Here is a 25,633-nt window from a genome sequence, read left to right as displayed (position 1 = left end):
TTCTGCTCTGTTCATCTAGAGCTCTTCGGGAGAAAGGGATGAGTGGAGAGGGTGGCCACGGTGGTGGAGCGCTGGAGGGAGAGACAGAGAGAGAGAGACACAGAGTGAGAGAGAGAGGGAGAGACAAAGAGACAGAGAGAGACAGAGACACAGAGAGACACAGAGAGACAGAGACACAGAGAGACAGAGACACAGAGAGAGACAGAGCCACAGAGAGAGACAGAGATACAGAGAGAGACAGAGACACAGAGAGAGAGACACAGAGAAAGAAAGAAAGAGAGACAGAGAGAGAGAGAGAGATGTTAGTTGGTATTAATATATATATCATTATAGGTATTTATATATATATTATAGGTATTTATAGATATATTATAGGTATTAATATATATATATTATAGGTATTAATATATATATTATAGGTATTAATATATATATATCATTATAGGTATTTATATATATATTATAGGTATTTATAGATATATTATAGGTATTAATATATATATATTATAGGTATTAATATATATATTATAGGTATTAATATATATATATCATTATAGGTATTTATAGATATATTATAGGTATTAATATATATATATCATTATAGGTATTTATATATATATTATAGGTATTAATATATATATATTATTATAGGTATTTATATATATATTATAGGTATTTATAGATATATTATAGGTATTAATATATATATATCATTATAGGTATTTATATATATATTATAGGTATTTATAGATATATTATAGGTATTAATATATATATATCATTATAGGTATTTATATATATATTATAGGTATTTATATATTATTATAGGTGTTAATATATATATATCATTATAGGTATTTATATATATATTATAGGTATTAATATATATATATCATTATAGGTATTTATATATATATTATAGGTATTTATAGATATATTATAGGTATTAATATATATATATCATTATAGGTATTTATATATATATTATAGGTATTAATATATATATATCATTATAGGTATTTATATATATATTATAGGTATTTATAGATATATTATAGGTATTAATATATATATATCATTATAGGTATTTATATATATATTATAGGTATTAATATATATATATCATTATAGGTATTTATATATATATTATAGGTATTTATATATTATTATAGGTATTAATTAATGAACATTGTCTTTAGAACTCTCACCTGTGTCATTACCGTAGTAACCCTGACGAGGCTCGTCTTCTGAGAACACACACACGTAGCAAGGTCAGTGTGTGTGTTCCTGTGTGTGTGTTCCTGTGTGTGTGTGTGTGTTCCTGTGTGTGTGTGTGTGTGTGTGTTCCTGTGTGTGTGTGTTCCTGTGTGTGTGTTCCTGTGTGTTCCTGTGTGTGTGTGTGTGTGTGTGTGTGTGTGTGTGTGTGTGTGTGTGTGTGTGTTCCTTACCTGCAGTCTTCTCTTCATGAATAGGTGACAACAGGCCTGTTCATTGAAAACACAACATTACTACTACAACGCACACACACGCACACACACACACACAGTTGAGGAAGCTACTCTGAAAATATAGTTCACCAAGCTAACAATTACTGAACACTGGGATAAGTTAAATGTGTCATTCTTGTGAAATGTATATCTACATGCTACATGTACGTTTCACACTTCTCCTACTGAACGGAGAAGTGTCGTGCCTGTCTCTAGCCCCACTACTGAACAGACAAGTGTAGTGCCTGTCTCTAGCCCCACTACTGAACGGAGAAGTGTAGTGCCTGTCTCTAGACTCGCTACTGAACAGACAAGTGTAGTGCCTGTCTCTAGCCCCACTACTGAACGGAGAAGTGTAGTGCCTGTCTCTATCCCAGCTACTGAACGGAGAAGTGTAGTGCCTGTCTCTAGCCCCACTACTGAACAGACAAGTGTAGTGCCTGTCTCTAGCCCCACTACTGAACGGAGAAGTGTAGTGCCTGTCTCTAGCCCCACTACTGAACAGACAAGTGTAGTGCCTGTCTCTAGCCCCACTACTGAACGGAGAAGTGTAGTGCCTGTCTCTAGCCCCACTACTGAACAGACAAGTGTAGTGCCTGTCTCTAGCCCCACTACTGAACGGACAAGTGTAGTGCCTGTCTCTAGCCCCACTACTGAACGGAGAAGTGTAGTGCCTGTCTCTAGCCCCACTACTGAACGGAGAAGTGTAGTGCCTGTCTCTAGCCCCACTACTGAACAGACAAGTGTAGTGCCTGTCTCTAGCCCCACTACTGAACGGAGAAGTGTAGTGCCTGTCTCTAGCCCCACTACTGAACAGACAAGTGTAGTGCCTGTCTCTAGCCCCACTACTGAACGGAGAAGTGTAGTGCCTGTCTCTAGCCCCACTACTGAACAGACAAGTGTAGTGCCTGTCTCTAGCCCCACTACTGAACGGAGAAGTGTAGTGCCTGTCTCTAGCCCCACTACTGAACAGACAAGTGTAGTGCCTGTCTCTAGCCCCACTACTGAACGGAGAAGTGTAGTGCCTGTCTCTAGCCCCACTACTGAACGGAGAAGTGTAGTGCCTGTCTCTAGCCCCACTAGTCCCTATATAGTGCAGTGACCATAGGGCTCTATTCCCTATATAGTGCAGTGACCATAGGGCTCTATTCCCTATATAGTGCAGTGACCATAGGGCTCTATTCCCTATATAGTGCAGTGACCATAGGGCTCTATTCCCTATATAGTGCAGTGACCATAGGGCTCTATTCCCTATATAGTGCAGTGACCATAGGGCTCTATTCCCTATATAGTGCAGTGACCATAGGGCTCTATTCCCTATATAGTGCAGTGACCATAGGGCTCTATTCCCTATATAGTGCAGTGACCATAGGGCTCTATTCCCTATATAGTGCAGTGACCATAGGGCTCTATTCCCTATATAGTGCAGTGACCATAGGGCTCTATTCCCTATATAGTGCAGTGACCATAGGGCTCTATTCCCTATATAGTGCAGTGACCATAGGGCTCTATTCCCTATATAGTGCAGTGACCATAGGGTAGGATGCCATTTGGGATGCAGGCTATTCTGTTGTTTTCTGCTGTTGGAGAGAGAGAGATAGGGAGAGAGGGGGAGAGAGAGAGATAGGGAGAGAGAGAGAGGGATAGGGAGAGAGAGAGATAGGGAGAGAGAGAGAGTGATAGGGAGAGGGGGAGAGAGAGGGATAGGGAGAGAGAGAGAGGGATAGGGAGAGAGAGAGATAGGGAGAGAGAGAGAGTGATAGGGAGAGGGGGAGAGAGAGGGATAGGGAGAGAGAGAGAGGGATAGGGAGAGAAGGGGAGAGAGAGGGACAGGGAGAGCGGGGATAGAGAGAGAGAGGTACCTGAGGAGTGATGTAGTGAAACAGAGACATCAGGGAGGTCCGTGTTGAATCCTCTGGTCCGGAACACACTGGCTGGATACACTCTGGGCTCCTCTGGGAGGGGGGAGAAAGGAGGAGAGGGGGGGGTAGGAGAAGGAGAGGGGAAGGCAGAGAAGGGGGAAAGGAGGAGAGGGGGGGTAGGAGAGGGAGAAGGGAAAGGCAGAGAAGGGGGGGAGAAAGGAGAAGAGGGAGGGGTAGGAGAGGGAGAGAGGGAGAGGGGAAGGCAGAGAAGGGGGGGGAAAGGAGAAGAGGGAGGGGTAGGAGAGGGAGAGGGGAAGGCAGAAAATGGGGGGAGAAAGGAGGAGTGGGAGGGGTAGGAGAGGGAGAGGGGAAGGCAGAGAAGGGGGGGAAAGGAGGAGAGGGGGGGTAGGAGAGGGAGAAGGGAAAGGCAGAGAAGGAGGGGAGAAAGGAGGAGAGGGAGGGGTAGGAGAGGGAGAGGGGGAGAAAGGAGAAGAGGGAGGGGTAGGAGAGGGAGAGGGGGAGAAAGGAGAAGAGGGAGGGGTAGGAGAGAGAAAGGGGGAGAAAGGAGAAGAGGGAGGGGTAGCAGAGAGGAAGGGGAAGGCAGAGAAGGGGGAGAAAGGAGAAGAGGGAGGGGTAGGAGAGAGAAAGGGGGAGAAAGGAGAAGAGGGAGGGGTAGCAGAGAGGAAGGGGAAGGTAGAGAAGGGGGAGAAAGGAGAAGAGGGAGGGGTAGGAGAGAGAAAGGGGGAGAAAGGAGAAGAGGGAGGGGTAGGAGAGAGAGGGGAGAAAGGAGAAGAGGGAGGGGTAGGAGAGAGAGAGGGGAGAAAGGAGAAGAGGGAGGGGTAGGAGAGAGAGAGGGGAGAAAGGAGAAGAGGGAGGGGTAGGAGAGAGAAAGGGGAGAAAGGAGAAGAGGGAGGGGTAGGAGAGAGAAAGGGGAGAAAGGAGAAGAGGGAGGGGTAGGAGAGAGAGAGGGGAGAAAGGAGAAGAGGGAGGGGTAGGAGAGAGAAAGGGGAGAAAGGAGAAGAGGGAGGGGTAGGAGAGAGAGAGGGGAGAAAGGAGAAGAGGGAGGGGTAGGAGAGAGAAAGGGGAGAAAGGAGAAGAGGGAGGGGTAGGAGAGAGAAAGGGGAGAAAGGAGAAGAGGGAGGGGTAGGAGAGAGAGAGGGGAGAGAGGAGAAGAGGGAGGGGTAGGAGAGAGAGAGGGGAGAAAGGAGAAGAGGGAGGGATAGGAGAGAGAAAGGGGAGAAAGGAGAAGAGGGAGGGGTAGGAGAGAGAAAGGGGAGAAAGGAGAAGAGGGAGGGGTAGGAGAGAGAAAGGGGAGAAAGGAGAAGAGGGAGGGGTAGGAGAGAGAGAGGGGAGAAAGGAGAAGAGGGAGGGGTAGGAGAGAGAGAGGGGAGAAAGGAGAAGAGGGAGGGGTAGGAGAGAGAGAGGGGAGAAAGGAGAAGAGGGAGGGGTAGGAGAGAGAGAGGGGAGAAAGGAGAAGAGGGAGGGGTAGGAGAGAGAGAGGGGGAGAAAGGAGAAGAGGGAGGGGTAGGAGAGAGAGGGGAGAAAGGAGAAGAGGGAGGGGTAGGAGAGAGAAAGGGGGAGAAAGGAGAAGAGGGAGGGGTAGGAGAGAGAGAGGGGAGAAAGGAGAAGAGGGAGGGGTAGGAGAGAGAGAGGGGAGAAAGGAGAAGAGGGAGGGGTAGGAGAGAGAAAGGGGGAGAAAGGAGAAGAGGAGGGTTGGGTGGAAGGGGAGAGAGAAGGGGGAGAAAGGAGAAGAGGGAGGGGGTAGGAGAGAGAGAGGGGAGAAAGGAGAAGAGGGAGGGGTAGGAGAGAGAGAGGGGAGAAAGGAGAAGAGGGAGGGGTAGGAGAGAGAGAGGGGAGAAAGGAGAAGAGGGAGAGGGAAATAATTTAATTTCAACCCATGTACATAAAGACTTTTTAATTTGTTTAAGATGTGTGTCTGTGTGTCCCCACAAGGTTAGTTATACAAGACTGTGTGTTTAGGGTAAGTGTGTCCCCACAAGGTTAGTTATACAAGACTGTGTGTTTAGGGTAAGTGTGTCCCCACAAGGTTAGTTATACAAGACTGTGTGTTTAGGGTAAGTGTGTCCCCACAAGGTTAGTTAAACAAGACTGTGTGTTTAGGGTAAGTGTGTCCCCACAAGGTTAGTTATACAAGACTGTGTGTTTAGGGTAAGTGTGTCCCCACAAGGTTAGTTAAACAAGACTGTGTGTTTAGGGTAAGTGTGTCCCCACAAGGTTAGTTATACAAGACTGTGTGTTTAGGGTAAGTGTGTCCCCACAAGGTTAGTTATACAAGACTGTGTGTTTAGGGTAAGTGTGTCCCCACAAGGTTAGTCATACAAGACTGTGTGTTTAGGGTAAGTGTGTCCCCACAAGGTTAGTTATACAAGACTGTGTGTTTAGGGTAAGTGTGTCCCCACAAGGTTAGTTATACAAGACTGTGTGTTTAGGGTAAGTGTGTCCCCACAAGGTTAGTTATACAAGACTGTGTGTTTAGGGTAAGTGTGTCCCCACAAGGTTAGTTATACAAGACTGTGTGTTTAGGGTAAGTGTGTCCCCACAAGGTTAGTTATACAAGACTGTGTGTTTAGGGTAAGTGTGTCCCCACAAGGTTAGTTAAACAAGACTGTGTGTTTAGGGTAAGTGTGTCCCCACAAGGTTAGTTATACAAGACTGTGTGTTTAGGGTAAGTGTGTCCCCACAAGGTTAGTTATACAAGACTGTGTGTTTAGGGTAAGTGTGTCCCCACAAGGTTAGTTATACAAGACTGTGTGTTTAGGGTAAGTGTGTCCCCACAAGGTTAGTTATACAAGACTGTGTGTTTAGGGTAAGTGTGTCCCCACAAGGTTAGTTATACAAGACTGTGTGTTTAGGGTAAGTGTGTCCCTACAAGGTTAGTTAAACAAGACTGTGTGTTTAGGGTAAGTGTGTCCCCACAAGGTTAGTTATACAAGACTGTGTGTGTGTGTCCCCACAAGGTTAGTTATACAAGACTGTGTGTGTGTGTCTGTGTGTCCCCACAAGGTTAGTTATACAAGACTGTGTGTGTGTGTCTGTGTGTCCCCACAAGGTTAGTTAAACCAGACTGTGTGTGTATGTCTGTGTGTCCCCACAAGGTTAGTTATACAAGACTGTGTGTGTGTGTCTGTGTGTCCCCACAAGGTTAGTTAAACAAGACTGTGTGTATGTCTGTGTGTCCCCACAAGGTTAGTTATACGAGACTGTGTGTGTGTGTGTGTGTGTGTCTGTGTGTCCCCACAAGGTTAGTTATACGAGACTGTGTGTGTGTGTGTGTGTGTGTGTGTGTGTGTGTGTGTGTGTGTGTGTGTGTCCCCACAAGGTTAGTTATACGAGACTGTGTGTGTGTGTGTCTGTGTGTCCCCACAAGGTTAGTTATACGAGACTGTGTGTGTGTGTGTGTCTGTGTGTCCCCACAAGGTTAGTTATACGAGACTGTGTGTGTGTGTGTGTGTGTGTGTGTGTGTGTGTGTGTGTGTGTGTGTCTGTGTGTCCCCACAAGGTTAGTTATACGAGACGGTGTGTGTGTGTGTGTGTGTCCCCACAAGGTTAGTTATACGAGACTGTGTGTGTGTGTGTGTGACTCACTTCGACAGCAGCGAGTCCTCCAGTAGATCAGACCCAGGACCGTGGTGAGGACGGTCAACATGACCACAACCACCAGGACCAACCACGCCACCCTGAAGACACACAACCACTCACCTAGAGAGAGCGGGGAGAGGGAGGGGGGGGGAGGGAGGGAGGGGGGAGAGGGAGGGGAGAGGGGGAGAGGGGAGGAGGGGGGGAGATGGAGAGGGGAGGAGGGGGGGAGAGAGAGAGAGAGAGGGGGAAGAAGAAAGAGAGAGGGGGAAGAGAGAGAGAGGGGGAAGAGAGAGAGACAGACAGAGAGAGAGAGACAGACAGAGAGAGAGAGACAGAGAGAGGGGGAGGAGAGAGAGAGGGGGGGAGGAGGGGTAGGAGAGAGACAGAGACAGAGAGAGGGTTAGGGTTATATTGGAAAGAATTAACAAAAAAACAGAGCAAACTAGAATGTTATTTGGCCCTAAACAGAGAGAACACAGTGGCAGAATACCTGCCCCTAAACAGAGAGTACACAGTGGCAGAATACCTGACCACTGTGACTGACCCTACACAGAGAGTACACAGTGGCAGAATACCTGTCCACTGTGACTGACCCTAAACAGAGAGTACACAGCGGCAGAATACCTGACCACTGTGACTGACCCTAAACAGAGAGGACACAGTGGCAGAATACCTGACCACTGTGACTGACCCTAAACAGAGAGGACACAGTGGCAGAATACCTGACCACTGTGACTGACCCTAAACAGAGAGTACACAGTGGCAGAATACCTGACCACTGTGACTGACCCTAAACAGAGAGGACACAGTGGCAGAATACCTGACCACTGTGACTGACCCTAAACAGAGAGGACACAGTGGCAGAATACCTGACCACTGTGACTGACCCTAAACAGAGAGGACACAGTGGCAGAATACCTGACCACTGTGACTGACCCTAAACAGAGAGGACACAGTGGCAGAATATCTGACCACTGTGACTGACCCAAACTTAAGGAAAGCTTTGACTATGTACAGACTCAGTGAGCATAGCCTTGCTATTGAGAAAGGCCGCCGTAGGCAGACATGGCTCTCAAGAGAAGACAGGCTATGTGCAACACTGTCCACAAAATGAGGTGGAAACTGAGCTGCACTTCCTAACCTCCTGCCCAATGTATGACCATATTAGAGACACATATTTCCCTCAGATTACACAGACCCACAAAGAATTCGAAAAAACAAATCCAATTTTAATAAACTCCCATATCTACTGGGGGAAATTCCACAGTGTGACATCACAGCAGCAAGATGTGTGACCTGTTGCCACGAGAAAAGGGCAACCAGTGAAGAACAAACACCATTGTAAATATAACCTTTTTTGTCCATTAAAATAACATCAAATTGATCAGAAATACAGTGTAGACATTGTTAATGTTGTAAATGACTATTGTAGCTGTAAACGGCTGATTTTTTATGGAATATCTACATAGGCGTCCAGAGGCCCATTATCAGCAACCATCACTCCTGTGTTCCAATGGCACGTTGTGTTAGCTAATCCAAGTTTATAATTTTAAAAGGCTAATTGATCATTAGAAAACCCTTTTGCAATTATGTTAGCACAGCTGAAAACTAATGTTTTGATTTAAAGAAGCAATAAAACTGGCCTTCTTTAGACTAGTTGAGTATCTGGAGCATCAGCATTTTGTGGGTTCGATGACAGGCTCAAAATGGCCAGAAACAAAATAACTTTCTTCTGTGTATCATTATGCTCCACCTACCAACTGAGCCACATGGGATCAAACTCTACTCACTTCTAGGTGGCCGTGTCCAGGGCAGGTCAGACTTTACAGCTGTCTCATTGGTTCCTTGGGTGTGGAGATGAAGGAGACACTGGCTGTGATTGGTTGGTATGGAAAGAGGCGGGGTTCGAAAACAGCAGTAGATGAATCCTTGTCCTTCTTCCTCCCCCTCTTTCTTCTCCTCTTTCTTCTCCTCTGTCAGGAAGCCGTACAAAGTCGCGTTCCCTCCTTCAGACAACACTGATAGCGACACCCTCCTTCCTGGAGAGATGGAGGGGAGGAGAGGTGAAAGGAGGAGGAGGGAAGGCAAGGAGAGAGGAGAGAAGAGGAGGAAGAGGGGAGGCAAGAAAGAGAAGAGGAGAGAGGAGGAGGGGAGGCAAGAAGAGAAGAGGAGGAAATGAGGAGGAGGGGAGGCAAGGAGAGAAGAGAGAAGAGGAGGAAGAGGGGAGGCAAGAAAGAGAAGAGGAGAGAGGAGGAGGGGAGGCAAGAAGAGAAGAGGAGGAAATGAGGAGGAGGGGAGGCAAGGAGAGAAGAGAGAAGAGGAGGAAGAGGGGAGGCAAGAAAGAGAAGAGGAGAGAGGAGGAGGGGAGGCAAGAAGAGAAGAGGAGGAAATGAGGAGGAGGGGAGGCAAGGAGAGAAGAGAGAAGAGGAGGAAGAGGGGAGGCAAGAAAGAGAAGAGGAGAGAGGAGGAGGGGAGGCAAGAAGAGAAGAGGAGGAAATGAGGAGGAGGGGAGGCAAGGAGAGAAGAGAGAAGAGGAGGAAGAGGGGAGGCGAGAAGAGGAGGGGGGCCAAGGAGCCAGGAGATGAGAGGGGAAAATAGAGGAGAAGAAGAGAGGGGGATGAGAGGATGGGGAAAGGAAAGGTGAAGAGTAAAATCCAACGTTTTCAGTCAATAAAAACGTTTCCATTCACAGTTTTTATGAAGTAATGTCATAACCACGACAGATGTGATGGAAACAGGAAGTGGGATCTTTAACTGTTTGACACGGTGGGGTCTTTAACTGGTCGGCTGTTTGACACGGTGGGATCTTTAACTGTTTGACACGGTGGGGTCTTTAACTGTTTGACACGGTGGGATCTTTAACTGTTTGACACGGTGGGATCTTTAACTGGTCGGCTGTTTGACACGGTGGGGTCTTTAACTGTTTGACACGGTGGGATCTTTAACTGTTTGACACGGTGGGATCTTTAACTGGTCGGCTGTTTGACACGGGGGGATCTTTAACTGTTTGACACGGTGGGGTCTTTAACTGTTTGACACGGTGGGGTCTTTAACTGTTTGACACGGTGGGGTCTTTAACTGTTTGACACGGTGGGATCTTTAACTGTTTGACACGGTGGGATCTTTAACTGTTTGACACGGTGGGGTCTTTAACTGTTTGACACGGTGGGGTCTTTAACTGTTTGACACGGTGGGATCTTTAACTGTTTGACACGGTGGGGTCTTTAACTGTTTGACACGGTGGGGTCTTTAACTGTTTGACACGGTGGGGTCTTTAACTGTTTGACACGGTGGGATCTTTAACTGTTTGACACGGTGGGGTCTTTAACTGTTTGACACGGTGGGATCTTTAACTGTTTGACACGGTGGGATCTTTAACTGTTTGACACGGTGGGATCTATAACTGGTCGACTGTTTGACACGGGGGGATCTTTAACTGTTTGACACGGTGGGATCTTTAACTGTTTGACACGGTGGGGTCTTTAACTGGTCGACTGTTTGACACGGGGGGATCTTTAACTGTTTGACACGGTGGGGTCATTAACTGGTCGGCTGTTTGACACGGTGGGGTCTTTAACTGTTTGACACGGTGGGGTCTTTAACTGTTTGACACGGTGGGATCTTTAACTGTTTGACACGGTGGGGTCTTTAACTGGTCGGCTGTTTGACACGGTGGGGTCTTTAACTGGTCGGCTGTTTGACACGGGGGGATCTTTAACTGTTTGACACGGTGGGATCTTTAACTGGTCGGCTGTTTGACACGGGGGGATCTTTAACTGTTTGACATGGTGGGATCTTTAACTGTTTGACACGGTGGGGTCTTTAACTGTTTGACACGGTGGGGTCTTTAACTGTTTGACACGGTGGGATCTTTAACTGTTTGACACGGTGGGATCTTTAACTGGTCGGCTGTTTGACACGGGGGGATCTTTAACTGTTTGACATGGTGGGATCTTTAACTGTTTGACACGGTGGGGTCTTTAACTGTTTGACACGGTGGGGTCTTTAACTGTTTGACACGGTGGGATCTTTAACTGTTTGACACGGTGGGATCTTTAACTGGTCGGCTGTTTGACACGGTGGGGTCTTTAACTGTTTGACACGGTGGGATCTTTAACTGTTTGACACGGTGGAGTCTTTAACTGTTTGACACGGTGGGGTCTTTAACTGGTCGGCTGTTTGACACGGTGGGGTCTTTAACTGGTCGGCTGTTTGACACGGTGGGGTCTTTAACTGTTTGACACGGTGGGGTCTTTAACTGTTTGACACGGTGGGATCTTTAACTGTTTGACACGGTGGGGTCTTTAACTGGTCGACTGTTTGACACGGGGGGATCTTTAACTGTTTGACACGGTGGGGTCATTAACTGGTCGGCTGTTTGACACGGTGGGGTCTTTAACTGTTTGACACGGTGGGGTCTTTAACTGTTTGACACGGTGGGATCTTGAACTGTTTGACACGGTGGGGTCTTTAACTGGTCGGCTGTTTGACACGGGGGGATCTTTAACTGTTTGACACGGTGGGGTCTTTAACTGGTCGGCTGTTTGACACGGGGGGATCTTTAACTGTTTGACACGGTGGGGTCTTTAACTGGTCGGCTGTTTGACACGGTGGGGTCTTTAACTGGTCGGCTGTTTGACACGGGGGGATCTTTAACTGTTTGACACGGTGGGATCTTTAACTGGTCGGCTGTTTGACACGGGGGGATCTTTAACTGTTTGACATGGTGGGATCTTTAACTGTTTGACACGGTGGGGTCTTTAACTGTTTGACACGGTGGGGTCTTTAACTGTTTGACACGGTGGGATCTTTAACTGTTTGACACGGTGGGATCTTTAACTGGTCGGCTGTTTGACACGGGGGGATCTTTAACTGCTTGACATGGTGGGATCTTTAACTGTTTGACACGGTGGGGTCTTTAACTGTTTGACACGGTGGGGTCTTTAACTGTTTGACACGGTGGGATCTTTAACTGTTTGACACGGTGGGATCTTTAACTGGTCGGCTGTTTGACACGGTGGGGTCTTTAACTGTTTGACACGGTGGGATCTTTAACTGTTTGACACGGTGGAGTCTTTAACTGTTTGACACGGTGGGGTCTTTAACTGGTCGGCTGTTTGACACGGTGGGGTCTTTAACTGGTCGGCTGTTTGACACGGTGGGGTCTTTAACTGTTTGACACGGTGGGGTCTTTAACTGTTTGACACGGTGGGATCTTTAACTGTTTGACACGGTGGGGTCTTTAACTGGTCGACTGTTTGACACGGGGGGATCTTTAACTGTTTGACACGGTGGGATCTTTAACTGTTTGACACGGTGGGGTCTTTAACTGGTCGGCTGTTTGACACGGTGGGATCTTTAACTGTTTGACACGATGGGATCTTTAACTGGTCGGCTGTTTGACACGGTGGGATCTTTAACTGTTTGACACGGTGGGGTCTTTAACTGTTTGACACGGTGGGATCTTTAACTGGTTGACACGGTGGAATCTTTAACTGGTTGACACGGTGGGATCTTTAACTGGTCGGCTGTTTGACACGGTGGGATCTTTAACTGTTTGACACGGTGGGGTCTTTAACTGTTTGACACGGTGGGGTCTTTAACTGTTTGACACGGTGGGATCTTTAACTGTTTGACACGGTGGGATCTTTAACTGTTTGACACGGTGGGGTCTTTAACTGTTTGACACGGTGGGGTCTTTAACTGGTCGGCTGTTTGACACGGTGGGATCTTTAACTGTTTGACACGATGGGATCTTTAACTGGTCGGCTGTTTGACACGGTGGGATCTTTAACTGTTTGACACGGTGGGTTCTTTAACTGGTCGGCTGTTTGACACGGTGGGGTCTTTAACTGGTCGGCTGTTTGACACGGTGGGGTCTTTAACTGTTTGACACGGTGGGGTCTTTAACTGTTTGACACGGTGGGGTCTTTAACTGTTTGACACGGTGGGGTCTTTAACTGTTTGACACGGTGGGGTCTTTAACTGTTTGACACAGTGGGGTCTTTAACTGTTTGACACGGTGGGGTCTTTAACTGTTTGACACGGTGGGATCTTTAACTGTTTGACACGGTGGGGTCTTTAACTGTTTGACACGGTGGGATCTTTAACTGGTTGACACGGTGGGATCTTTAACTGGTCGGCTGTTTGACACGGTGGGGACTTTAACTGGTCGGCTGTTTGACACGGTGGGGTCTTTAACTGGTCGGCTGTTTGACACGGTGGGATCTTTAACTGTTTGACACGGTGGGGTCTTTAACTGGTCGGCTGTTTGACACGGGGGGATCTTTAACTGTTTGACACGGTGGGATCTTTAACTGGTCGGCTGTTTGACACGGTGGGGTCTTTAACTGTTTGACACGGTGGGATCTTTAACTGTTTGACACGGTGGGGTCTTTAACTGTTTGACACGGTGGGATCTTTAACTGGTCGGCTGTTTGACACGGGGGGATCTTTAACTGTTTGACACGGTGGGGTCTTTAACTGTTTGACACGGTGGGGTCTTTAACTGTTTGACACGGTGGGGTCTTTAACTGTTTGACATGGTGGGATCTTTAACTGGTCGGCTGTTTGACACGGTGGGATCTTTAACTGGTCGGCTGTTTGACATGGTGGGATCTTTAACTGTTTGACACGGTGGGATCTTTAACTGTTTGACATGGTGGGATCTTTAACTGGTCGGCTGTTTGACACGGTGGGGTCTTTAACTGGTCGGCTGTTTGACACGGTGGGATCTTTAACTGTTTGACACGGTGGGTTCTTTAACTGGTCGGCTGTTTGACACGGTGGGGTCTTTAACTGGTCGGCTGTTTGACACGGTGGGGTCTTTAACTGTTTGACACGGTGGGGTCTTTAACTGTTTGACACGGTGGGGTCTTTAACTGTTTGACACGGTGGGGTCTTTAACTGTTTGACACGGTGGGGTCTTTAACTGTTTGACACAGTGGGGTCTTTAACTGTTTGACACGGTGGGGTCTTTAACTGTTTGACACGGTGGGATCTTTAACTGTTTGACACGGTGGGGTCTTTAACTGTTTGACACGGTGGGATCTTTAACTGGTTGACACGGTGGGATCTTTAACTGGTCGGCTGTTTGACACGGTGGGGACTTTAACTGGTCGGCTGTTTGACACGGTGGGGTCTTTAACTGGTCGGCTGTTTGACACGGTGGGATCTTTAACTGTTTGACACGGTGGGGTCTTTAACTGGTCGGCTGTTTGACACGGGGGGATCTTTAACTGTTTGACACGGTGGGATCTTTAACTGGTCGGCTGTTTGACACGGTGGGGTCTTTAACTGTTTGACACGGTGGGATCTTTAACTGTTTGACACGGTGGGGTCTTTAACTGTTTGACACGGTGGGATCTTTAACTGGTCGGCTGTTTGACACGGGGGGATCTTTAACTGTTTGACACGGTGGGGTCTTTAACTGTTTGACACGGTGGGGTCTTTAACTGTTTGACACGGTGGGGTCTTTAACTGTTTGACATGGTGGGATCTTTAACTGGTCGGCTGTTTGACACGGTGGGATCTTTAACTGGTCGGCTGTTTGACATGGTGGGATCTTTAACTGTTTGACACGGTGGGATCTTTAACTGTTTGACATGGTGGGATCTTTAACTGGTCGGCTGTTTGACACGGTGGGATCTTTAACTGGTCGGCTGTTTGACATGGTGGGATCTTTAACTGTTTGACACGGTGGGATCTTTAACTGTTTGACATGGTGGGATCTTTAACTGGTCGGCTGTTTGACACGGGGGGATCTTTAACTGTTTGACACGGTGGGGTCTTTAACTGTTTGACACGGTGGGATCTTTAACTGTTTGACACGGTGGGATCTTTAACTGTTTGACACGGTGGGGTCTTTAACTGTTTGACACGGTGGGGTCTTTAACTGTTTGACACGGTGGGATCTTTAACTGATTGACACGGTGGGATCTTTAACCAGGTGTCAAGACCACAGCACATTTGGTTATTTAACACAGCAGTTTTTGTTGTGACCAAACATTATTGTTGAAAATGCGATGGAAACACATTGACCTTTCAGATTGTTATTCGGTACATGAAACCCCCCCCCCCCCCCCCCCCCCCCAAAAAATGTGTTTCTACGTGTCCTACATCATCACTCAGTTTTGTTTATCCTCAAAATGTCCCGTTTGGTGGAAATGCCTCTTCTCTTCATACTGATCTTTAAATATTGCCAATTTGATGGAAACAGAGCTACTATTTAATATCAACTGTTAATCAATCGATGTACGATCAACGAATGGTCCGTCTAAACTGTCGATCGTCCAACTGAAGTCCCCGCCCACCTGACAGCGAGGCGTTGCCACGGAGAGCGGGCGGGTCCGTCTCCGTGTCACACAGCAACCAGCTCACTCCAGAACCTCCCGTCCTCCCGGTGTTACAGACGGGCTTCTCCTCGACGCTCCGGTTGGAGTTCTGTCCCGCAGGGGTCAGCCCGGGGTCGCACTGCGTTGGCACTTCCTGGTCCCCGCAGGGGTCAAAGGTCACACAGTGGAAGTTTACCCTCGCTGCAGCAGAGAGAGAGAGAGAGAGAGGTGACGTTTCAAGTATCTGTTTGTGTCATATTTCCTGTGTCAGTGATCTCGGTTACGATAAAGGGTGTATGTTTCACAACCCCGTCTTTCTCACACACACACACACACACACACACACACACACACACACACACACACACACACACACACACACACACACACACACACACACACACACACACACACACACACACACACACACACAAACACACACTTTCTGTCACAAACGTGTGTGTCTGTCTGTTAATCTGTCAGATTATTTTGAGGGCACACAGTGTATTGTGAAATCTGTGAATGTATTGTAATGTTTTAAAATTGTATAAACTGTCTTTATTTTGCTGGACCCCAGGAAGAGTAGCTGCTGTTTTATGCAACAGCTAATGGGGATCCATAATAAACCCCAGGAAGAGTAGCTGCTGTTTTATGCAACAGCTAATGGGGATCCATAATAAACCCCAGGAAGAGTAGCTGCTGTTTTGGCAGGAACTAATGGGGATCCATAATAAACCCCAGGAAGAGTAGCTGCTGTTTTGGCAGGAACTAATGGGGATCCATAATAAACCCCAGGAAGAGTAGCTGCTGTTTTGGCAGGAACTAATGGGGATCCATAATAAACCCCAGGAAGAGTAGCTGCTGTTTTGGCAGGAACTAATGGGGATCCATAATAAACCCCAGGAAGAGTAGCTGCTGTTTTGGCAACAGCTAATGGGGATCCATAATAAACCCCAGGAAGAGTAGCTGCTGTTTTGGCAACAGCTAATGGGGATCCATAATAAATACGAAAATAAATACCTCTGTGTGAAGTGAAGAACTCTGGGAGACAGATGATGAAGGCGAGGAGGATGAGGATGAAGAGTTTGATGAGTGCTTCTCTCGTCATGGTAACGCATGACACACGGTCAGACAGACACGTGTAGTATTCTGTCTCTCTCTCTGTCTGTTCCTCGACGAGACACAGTTCAGTAGTATACTCTCTCTGTCTGTCTCGCTCTGTCTTTCTGTCTCTTTGTCTCTCTCTTTGTCTCTCTGTCTGTCTCTCTCTCTCAGTCTGTCTCTCTCTCTGTCTGTCTGTCTCTCTGGCTGTCTTTCTCTTTGTCTGTCTCTCTCTCTGTCTGTCTGTCTGTCTCTCTCTCTCTCTCTCTCGCTGTCTGTCTCCCTCCTCTCTCTGTCTCGCCTCGTCTATGAACAGAGAAACCAGAGAACGTTACACACTGTGGCTCACTACTCCACTTCCTCTGTCACTTCCTGACACTGTCTTAGAGAGAGAGAGAAGTGGAAAGAGAGAAGAGCAACAGAGATACAGAGAGTGGGAGAAAGACAGAGAGTTGGAGATAGAAAGAGAGAAAGATGATTATTGTGAATTGCTTCTCTCCTGAGGGACTCTGGGTAATGAGGTTTGTTTAGTAAGAATGTTCTGTGTTCTAGAACACTAGGTTAAGTAATTGCAAATGCTCTGTTTATGTCAAATAAAATATGATTTGTTCCTGAATACAATTTCACCTGACAGTGAAATGCTGAATACAACAGGTGTAGTAGACCTGACAGTGAAATGCTGAATACAACAGGTGTAGTGGACCTGACAGTGAAATGCTGAATACAACAGGTGTAGTGGACCTGACAGTGAAATGCTGAATACAACAGGTGTAGTAGACCTCACAGTGAAATGCTGAATACAACAGGTGTAGTAGACCTCACAGTGAAATGCTGAATACAACAGGTGTAGTAGACCTCACAGTGAAATGCTGAATACAACAGGTGTAGTAGACCTTACAGTGAAATGCTGAATACTACAGGTGTAGTAGACCTCACAGTGAAATGCTGAATACAACAGGTGTAGTAGACCTCACAGTGAAATAGTGACTACAACAGGTGTAGTAGACCTCACAGTGAAATGCTGAATACAACAGGTGTAGTAGACCTCACAGTGAAATGCTGAATACAACAGGTGTAGTAGACCTGACAGTGAAATGCTGAATACAACAGGTGTAGTAGACCTTACAGTGAAATGCTGAATACAACAGGTGTAGTAGACCTCACAGTGAAATGCTGAATACAACAGGTGTAGTAGACCTCACAGTGAAATGCTGAATACAACAGGTGTAGTAGACCTCACAGTGAAATGCTGATTGTGGAGTCAATGTGGAGGCTATATACAGGGGGTACCGGTACAGAGTCAATGTGGAGACTATATACAGGGTGTTACGGTACAGAGTCAATGTGGAGGCTATATACAGGGAGTACCGGGTACAGAGTCAATGTGGAGGCTATATACAGGGGGTACCGGTACAGAGTCAGTGTGGAGGCTATATACAGGGGGTATCAGTACAGAGTCAATGTGCAGAGGCCCCGGTTAGTTGAGGTAATATGTACATGTAGGTAGAGTTATTAAAGTGACTATGCATAGATGACAACAGAGAGTAGCAGCTGCATTGAAGAGGGGGGGGTGGGGGTCAATGCAAATAGTATGGGTAGTCATTTGATTAGATGATCAGGAGTCTTATGGCTTGGGGGTAGAAGCTGTTCAGAAGCCTCTGACACCGCCTGGTGTAGAGGTCCTGGGTGGCAGGCAGCTTGTCCCCAGTGATGTACTGGGCCGTTCACACTACCCTCTATAGTGCCTTGAGGTCGGAGGCTGAGCAGTTGCCGTACCAGGCAGTGATGCAACCGGTCAGGATGCTCTCGATGGTGCAGCTGTAGAACCTTTTGAGGATCTGGGGACCCATGCCAAGTCTTTTCAGTCTCCTTAGGAGGAAAAGGTTCTGTCGTGCCCTCTTCATGACTGTCTTGGTGTGTTTGGACCATTCTAGTTTGTTGTTGATGTGGACGCCAAGGAACTTGAAGCTCTCAACCTGCTCCACTACAGCCCCGTCATTGAGAATGGGGGCGTGCTCGGTCCTCCTTTTCCTGTAGTCCACAATCATCCCCTTAGTCTTGATCACGTTAAGGGAGAGGTTGTTGTCCTGGCACCACACGGCCAGGTCTCTGACCTCCTCCCTATAGGCTGTCTCATCGTTGAGGGAGAGGTTGTTGTCCTGGTACTACCAGGTCTCTGACCTCCTCCCTATAGGCTGTCTCATCGTTGAGGGAGAGGTTGTTGTCCTGGTACCACCAGGTCTCTGACCTCCTCCCTGTAGGCTGTCTCATCGTTGAGGGAGAGGTTGTTATCCTGGTACCACCAGGTCTCTGACCTCCTCCCTGTAGGCTGTCTCATCGTTGAGGGAGAGGTTGTTATCCTGGTACCACCAGGTCTCTGACCTCCTCCCTATAGGCTGTCTCATCGTTGAGGGAGAGGTTGTTGTCCTGGTACCACCAGGTCTCTGACCTCCTCCCTATAGGCTGTCTCATCGTTGAGGGAGAGGTTGTTGTCCTGGTACCACCAGGTCTCTGACCTCCTCCCTGTAGGCTGTCTCATCGTTGAGGGAGAGGTTGTTATCCTGGTACCACCAGGTCTCTGACCTCCTCCCTATAGGCTGTCTCATCGTTGTTGGCGTTAAGGTAAAGTCCTGTTATCTAGTAGGGACAGAGAGAGAGAGCGAGACCTATACACCCTATTCCTTATCAACCCTGGTCTAAAGTAGTGCACTATGTAGGGAATAGGGTGCTATAGGGCTCTGGTCTAAAGTATTGCACTATGTAGGGAATAGGGTGCCATAGGGCTCTGTTCTAAAGTAGTGCACTATGTAGGGGATAGGGTGCCATTTGGGAGTGAACCAGAGACTCTGAGAACATGAGGACCTGAAAACAACTTCTCTCTCCACAGCAGAGGAGGAGCTCACACACACACACACACACACACACACACACACACACACACACACACACACACACACACTCTACACACACACACGTCGTTTCAGACCAGAAAGTGTCTTTTAAATGTATTTATCCACATCACAGGTTGCAATTCATGACATTGTCCACAGGAAGGCGCTGGTGGTCACTTCGGGCTCAATCTCCTCTGTCCCCCCCAAGTCCTCTGTCCTTCCTCCCAGAGTGCACTTGTTCTCTTACCTTCGTGGATTTGACAGTGAGGCCCGTTGGATTCAGTCCGACCACAGGTAACAGACAACGGAGCCTCAATGACTATTATAAGAAACTACCTCTAGTCCATCCAGATGGCAACACTACTCCTTAATGACCTGGTAATGACAACACGTCCTGGATTCAGTCCTCTACCTCTAGTCCATCCAGGTGGCAACACTACTCCTTAATGACCTGGTAATGACAACACGTCCTGGATTCAGTCCTCTACCTCTAGTCCATCCAGGTGGTAACACTACTCCTTAATGAATGACCTGGTAATGCCAACACGTCCTGGATTCAGTCCTCTACCTCTAGTCCATCCAGATGGCAACACTACTCCTTAATGAATGACCTGGTAATGACAACACGTCCTGGATTCAGTCCTCTACCTCTAGTCCATCCAGGTGGTAACACTACTCCTTAATGACCTGGTAATGACAACACGTCCTGGATTCAGTCCTCTACCTCTAGTCCATCCAGGTGGTAACACTACTCCTTAATGACCTGGTAATGACAACACGTCCTGGATTCAGTCCTCTACCTCTAGTCCATCCAGGTGGCAACACTACTCCTTAATGACCTGGTAATGCCAACACGTCCTGGATTCAGTCCTCTACCTCTCGTCCATCCAGGTGGTAACACTACTCCTTAATGACCTGGTAATGACAACACGTCCTGGATTCAGTCCTCTACCTCTAGTCCATCCAGGTGGTAACACTACTCCTTAATGACCTGGTAATGCCAACACGTCCTGGATTCAGTCCTCTACCTCTAGTCCATCCAGGTGGTAACACTACTCCTTAATGAATGACCTGGTAATGACAACACGTCCTGGATTCAGTCCTCTACCTCTCGTCCATCCAGGTGGTAACACTACTCCTTAATGACCTGGTAATGACAACACGTCCTGGATTCAGTCCTCTACCTCTCGTCCATCCAGGTGGTAACACTACTCCTTAATGACCTGGTAATGACAACACGTCCTGGATTCAGTCCTCTACCTCTAGTCCATCCAGGTGGTAACACTACTCCTTAATGACCTGGTAATGCCAACACGTCCTGGATTCAGTCCTCTACCTCTAGTCCATCCAGGTGGTAACACTACTCCTTAATGAATGACCTGGTAATGCCAACACGTCCTGGATTCAGTCCTCTACCTCTAGTCCATCCAGGTGGTAACACTACTCCTTAATGACCTGGTAATGACAACACGTCCTGGATTCAGTCCTCTACCTCTAGTCCATCCAGGTGGTAACACTACTCCTTAATGACCTGGTAATGCCAACACGTCCTGGATTCAGTCCTCTACCTCTAGTCCATCCAGGTGGTAACACTACTCCTTAATGACCTGGTAATGCCAACACGTCCTGGATTCAGTCCTCTACCTCTAGTCCATCCAGGTGGTAACACTACTCCTTAATGACCTGGTAATGCCAACACGTCCTGGATTCAGTCCTCTACCTCTAGTCCATCCAGGTGGTAACACTACTCCTTAATGACCTGGTAATGACAACACGTCCTGGATTCAGTCCTCTACCTCTAGTCCATCCAGGTGGTAACACTACTCCTTAATGAATGACCTGGTAATGCCAACACGTCCTGGATTCAGTCCTCTACCTCTAGTCCATCCAGGTGGTAACACTACTCCTTAATGACCTGGTAATGACAACACGTCCTGGATTCAGTCCTCTACCTCTAGTCCATCCAGGTGGCAACACTACTCCTTAATGACCTGGTAATGACAACACGTCCTGGATTCAGTCCTCTACCTCTAGTCCATCCAGGTGGTAACACTACTCCTTAATGACCTGGTAATGACAACACGTCCTGGATTCAGTCCTCTACCTCTAGTCCATCCAGGTGGCAACACTACTCCTTAATGACCTGGTAATGACAACACGTCCTGGATTCAGTCCTCTACCTCTAGTCCATCCAGGTGGTAACACTACTCCTTAATGACCTGGTAATGCCAACACGTCCTGGATTCAGTCCTCTACCTCTAGTCCATCCAGGTGGTAACACTACTCCTTAATGACCTGGTAATGCCAACACGTCCTGGATTCAGTCCTCTACCTCTAGTCCATCCAGGTGGCAACACTACTCCTTAATGAATGACCTGGTAATGCCAACACGTCCTGGATTCAGTCCTCTACCTCTAGTCCATCCAGGTGGTAACACTACTCCTTAATGACCTGGTAATGACAACACGTCCTGGATTCAGTCCTCTACCTCTAGTCCATCCAGGTGGTAACACTACTCCTTAATGACCTGGTAATACCAACACGTCCTGGATTCAGTCCTCTACCTCTAGTCCATCCAGGTGGTAACACTACTCCTTAATGACCTGGTAATGACAACACGTCCTGGATTCAGTCCTCTACCTCTAGTCCATCCAGGTGGTAACACTACTCCTTAATGACCTGGTAATGCCAACACGTCCTGGATTCAGTCCTCTACCTCTAGTCCATCCAGGTGGTAACACTACTCCTTAATGACCTGGTAATGACAACACGTCCTGGATTCAGTCCTCTACCTCTAGTCCATCCAGGTGGTAACACTACTCCTTAATGAATGACCTGGTAATGACAACACGTCCTGGATTCAGTCCTCTACCTCTAGTCCATCCAGGTGGCAACACTACTCCTTAATGACCTGGTAATGACAACACGTCCTGGATTCAGTCCTCTACCTCTAGTCCATCCAGGTGGTAACACTACTCCTTAATGACCTGGTAATGCCAACACGTCCTGGATTCAGTCCTCTACCTCTAGTCCATCCAGGTGGTAACACTACTCCTTAATGACCTGGTAATGACAACACGTCCTGGATTCAGTCCTCTACCTCTAGTCCATCCAGGTGGCAACACTACTCCTTAATGACCTGGTAATGCCAACACGTCCTGGATTCAGTCCTCTACCTCTAGTCCATCCAGGTGGTAACACTACTCCTTAATGAATGACCTGGTAATGACAACACGTCCTGGATTCAGTCCTCTACCTCTAGTCCATCCAGGTGGTAACACTACTCCTTAATGACCTGGTAATGACAACACGTCCTGGATTCAGTCCTCTACCTCTAGTCCATCCAGGTGGTAACACTACTCCTTAATGACCTGGTAATGCCAACACGTCCTGGATTCAGTCCTCTACCTCTAGTCCATCCAGGTGGTAACACTACTCCTTAATGAATGACCTGGTAATGCCAACACGTCCTGGATTCAGTCCTCTACCTCTAGTCCATCCAGGTGGTAACACTACTCCTTAATGAATGACCTGGTAATGCCAACACGTCCTGGATTCAGTCCTCTACCTCTAGTCCATCCAGGTGGTAACACTACTCCTTAATGACCTGGTAATGCCAACACGTCCTGGATTCAGTCCTCTACCTCTAGTCCATCCAGGTGGTAACACTACTCCTTAATGAATGACCTGGCAATGCCAACACGTCCTGGATTCAGTCCTCTACCTCTAGTCCATCCAGGTGGTAACACTACTCCTTAATGAATGACCTGGTAATGCCAACACGTCCTGGATTCAGTCCTCTACCTCTAGTCCATCCAGGTGGTAACACTACTCCTTAATGACCTGGTAATGACAACACGTCCTGGATTCAGTCCTCTACCTCTAGTCCATCCAGGTGGTAACACTACTCCTTAATGAATGACCTGGTAATGCCAACACGTCCTGGATTCAGTCCTCTACCTCTAGTCCATCCAGGTGGTAACACTACTCCTTAATGACCTGGTAATGACAACACGTCCTGGATTCAGTCCTCTACCTCTAGTCCATCCAGGTGGTAACACTACTCCTTAATGACCTGGTAATGCCAACACGTCCTGGATTCAGTCCTCTACCTCTAGTCCATCCAGGTGGTAACACTACTCCTTAATGAATGACCTGGTAATGACAACACGTCCTGGATTCAGTCCTCTACCTCTAGTCCATCCAGGTGGTAACACTACTCCTTAATGACCTGGTAATGACAACACGTCCTGGATTCAGTCCTCTACCTCTAGTCCATCCAGGTGGTAACACTACTCCTTAATGACCTGGTAATGCCAACACGTCCTGGATTCAGTCCTCTACCTCTAGTCCATCCAGGTGGTAACACTACTCCTTAATGACCTGGTAATGACAACACGTCCTGGATTCAGTCCTCTACCTCTAGTCCATCCAGGTGGTAACACTACTCCTTAATGACCTGGTAATGACAACACGTCCTGGATTCAGTCCTCTACCTCTAGTCCATCCAGGTGGTAACACTACTCCTTAATGACCTGGTAATGACAACACGTCCTGGATTCAGTCCTCTACCTCTAGTCCATCCAGGTGGCAACACTACTCCTTAATGACCTGGTAATGCCAACACGTCCTGGATTCAGTCCTCTACCTCTAGTCCATCCAGGTGGTAACACTACTCCTTAATGACCTGGTAATGCCAACACGTCCTGGATTCAGTCCTCTACCTCTAGTCCATCCAGGTGGTAACACTACTCCTTAATGACCTGGTAATGCCAACACGTCCTGGATTCAGTCCTCTACCTCTAGTCCATCCATGTGGTAACACTACTCCTTAATGACCTGGTAATGACAACACGTCCTGGATTCAGTCCTCTACCTCTAGTCCATCCAGGTGGTAACACTACTCCTTAATGAATGACCTGGTAATGACAACACGTCCTGGATTCAGTCCTCTACCTCTAGTCCATCCAGGTGGTAACACTACTCCTTAATGACCTGGTAATGCCAACACGTCCTGGATTCAGTCCTCTACCTCTAGTCCATCCAGGTGGTAACACTACTCCTTAATGACCTGGTAATGCCAACACGTCCTGGATTCAGTCCTCTACCTCTAGTCCATCCAGGTGGTAACACTACTCCTTAATGACCTGGTAATGCCAACACGTCCTGGATTCAGTCCTCTACCTCTAGTCCATCCAGGTGGTAACACTACTCCTTAATGACCTGGTAATGACAACACGTCCTGGATTCAGTCCTCTACCTCTAGTCCATCCAGGTGGTAACACTACTCCTTAATGAATGACCTGGTAATGACAACACGTCCTGGATTCAGTCCTCTACCTCTAGTCCATCCAGGTGGTAACACTACTCCTTAATGACCTGGTAATGCCAACACGTCCTGGATTCAGTCCTCTACCTCTAGTCCATCCAGGTGGTAACACTACTCCTTAATGACCTGGTAATGACAACACGTCCTGGATTCAGTCCTCTACCTCTAGTCCATCCAGGTGGTAACACTACTCCTTAATGACCTGGTAATGCCAACACGTCCTGGATTCAGTCCTCTACCTCTAGTCCATCCAGGTGGCAACACTACTCCTTAATGACCTGGTAATGACAACACGTCCTGGATTCAGTCCTCTACCTCTAGTCCATCCAGGTGGTAACACTACTCCTTAATGAATGACCTGGTAATGCCAACACGTCCTGGATTCAGTCCTCTACCTCTAGTCCATCCAGGTGGCAACACTACTCCTTAATGACCTGGTAATGACAACACGTCCTGGATTCAGTCCTCTACCTCTAGTCCATCCAGGTGGTAACACTACTCCTTAATGACCTGGTAATGACAACACGTCCTGGATTCAGTCCTCTACCTCTAGTCCATCCAGGTGGTAACACTACTCCTTAATGACCTGGTAATGACAACACGTCCTGGATTCAGTCCTCTACCTCTAGTCCATCCAGGTGGTAACACTACTCCTTAATGACCTGGTAATGCCAACACGTCCTGGATTCAGTCCTCTACCTCTCGTCCATCCAGGCCTGTACACCAATCCAAACGGTGGCAACACTACTCCTTAGCGATATCTCCACACTCCACTGGAAAGTCCTGTATAACTCCACATGAATGACCTGGTAATGCCAACAAGTCCCGATGGCACACTATTCCCTAAGTAGTGCACTACTTTTGACCCGTTTGCAGTCCATATAGTGCACTACTACTACCGCCCTAGGGTGCCATTTAGGACTGTCTCCGGTAAAACAACACGATCACCAGATTCAAAAACCAGGCCATCAGCCAATCAAAAAACAGCTGTTGATGGCATGTGATGTGTCATCCTCCATTGGTTCAGACC

The 25,633-nt window shown here is 47.5% G+C and overlaps 1 protein-coding gene across 2 annotated transcripts in view; it reads right to left on the bottom strand.

Annotated features, from left to right (window-relative positions):
• The window catches only part of LOC118936826 (uncharacterized), a 17,155-nt gene extending 417 nt beyond the window's left edge, over positions 1-16,738 (bottom strand). The window contains exons 1-8 of one of the 2 annotated variants that reach the window (XM_090209771.1): positions 16,303-16,738; positions 15,262-15,483; positions 8,740-8,988; positions 6,956-7,069; positions 3,350-3,442; positions 1,449-1,484; positions 1,209-1,247; positions 1-71 (exon numbers count right to left, since the gene is read on the bottom strand). The exon at positions 1-71 is cut by the window's left edge and continues 417 nt beyond it. In XM_090209771.1, the coding sequence (XP_090065897.1) occupies positions 16-71; positions 1,209-1,247; positions 1,449-1,484; positions 3,350-3,442; positions 6,956-7,069; positions 8,740-8,988; positions 15,262-15,483; positions 16,303-16,390 (897 nt within the window). In that variant the 5' untranslated portion in view covers positions 16,391-16,738 and the 3' untranslated portion in view covers positions 1-15. Of the gene's footprint in view, positions 72-1,208; positions 1,248-1,448; positions 1,485-2,883; positions 3,443-6,955; positions 7,070-8,739; positions 8,989-15,261; positions 15,484-16,302 lie in introns of those variants that run through there. The other variant, XM_090209770.1, reaches the window with a different exon arrangement.
• Positions 16,739-25,633: the final 8,895 nt, after the last annotated feature.

The sequence above is a fragment of the Oncorhynchus mykiss genome, chromosome 19, assembly GCF_057628025.1.
Source record: "Oncorhynchus mykiss isolate SJ-2025 chromosome 19, ASM5762802v1, whole genome shotgun sequence".
Taxonomy (NCBI): Eukaryota; Metazoa; Chordata; class Actinopteri; order Salmoniformes; family Salmonidae; genus Oncorhynchus; species Oncorhynchus mykiss.
The sequence above is the reverse complement of the archived record's forward strand: the minus strand, read 5'-3'. Positions and strand labels throughout refer to the sequence as shown.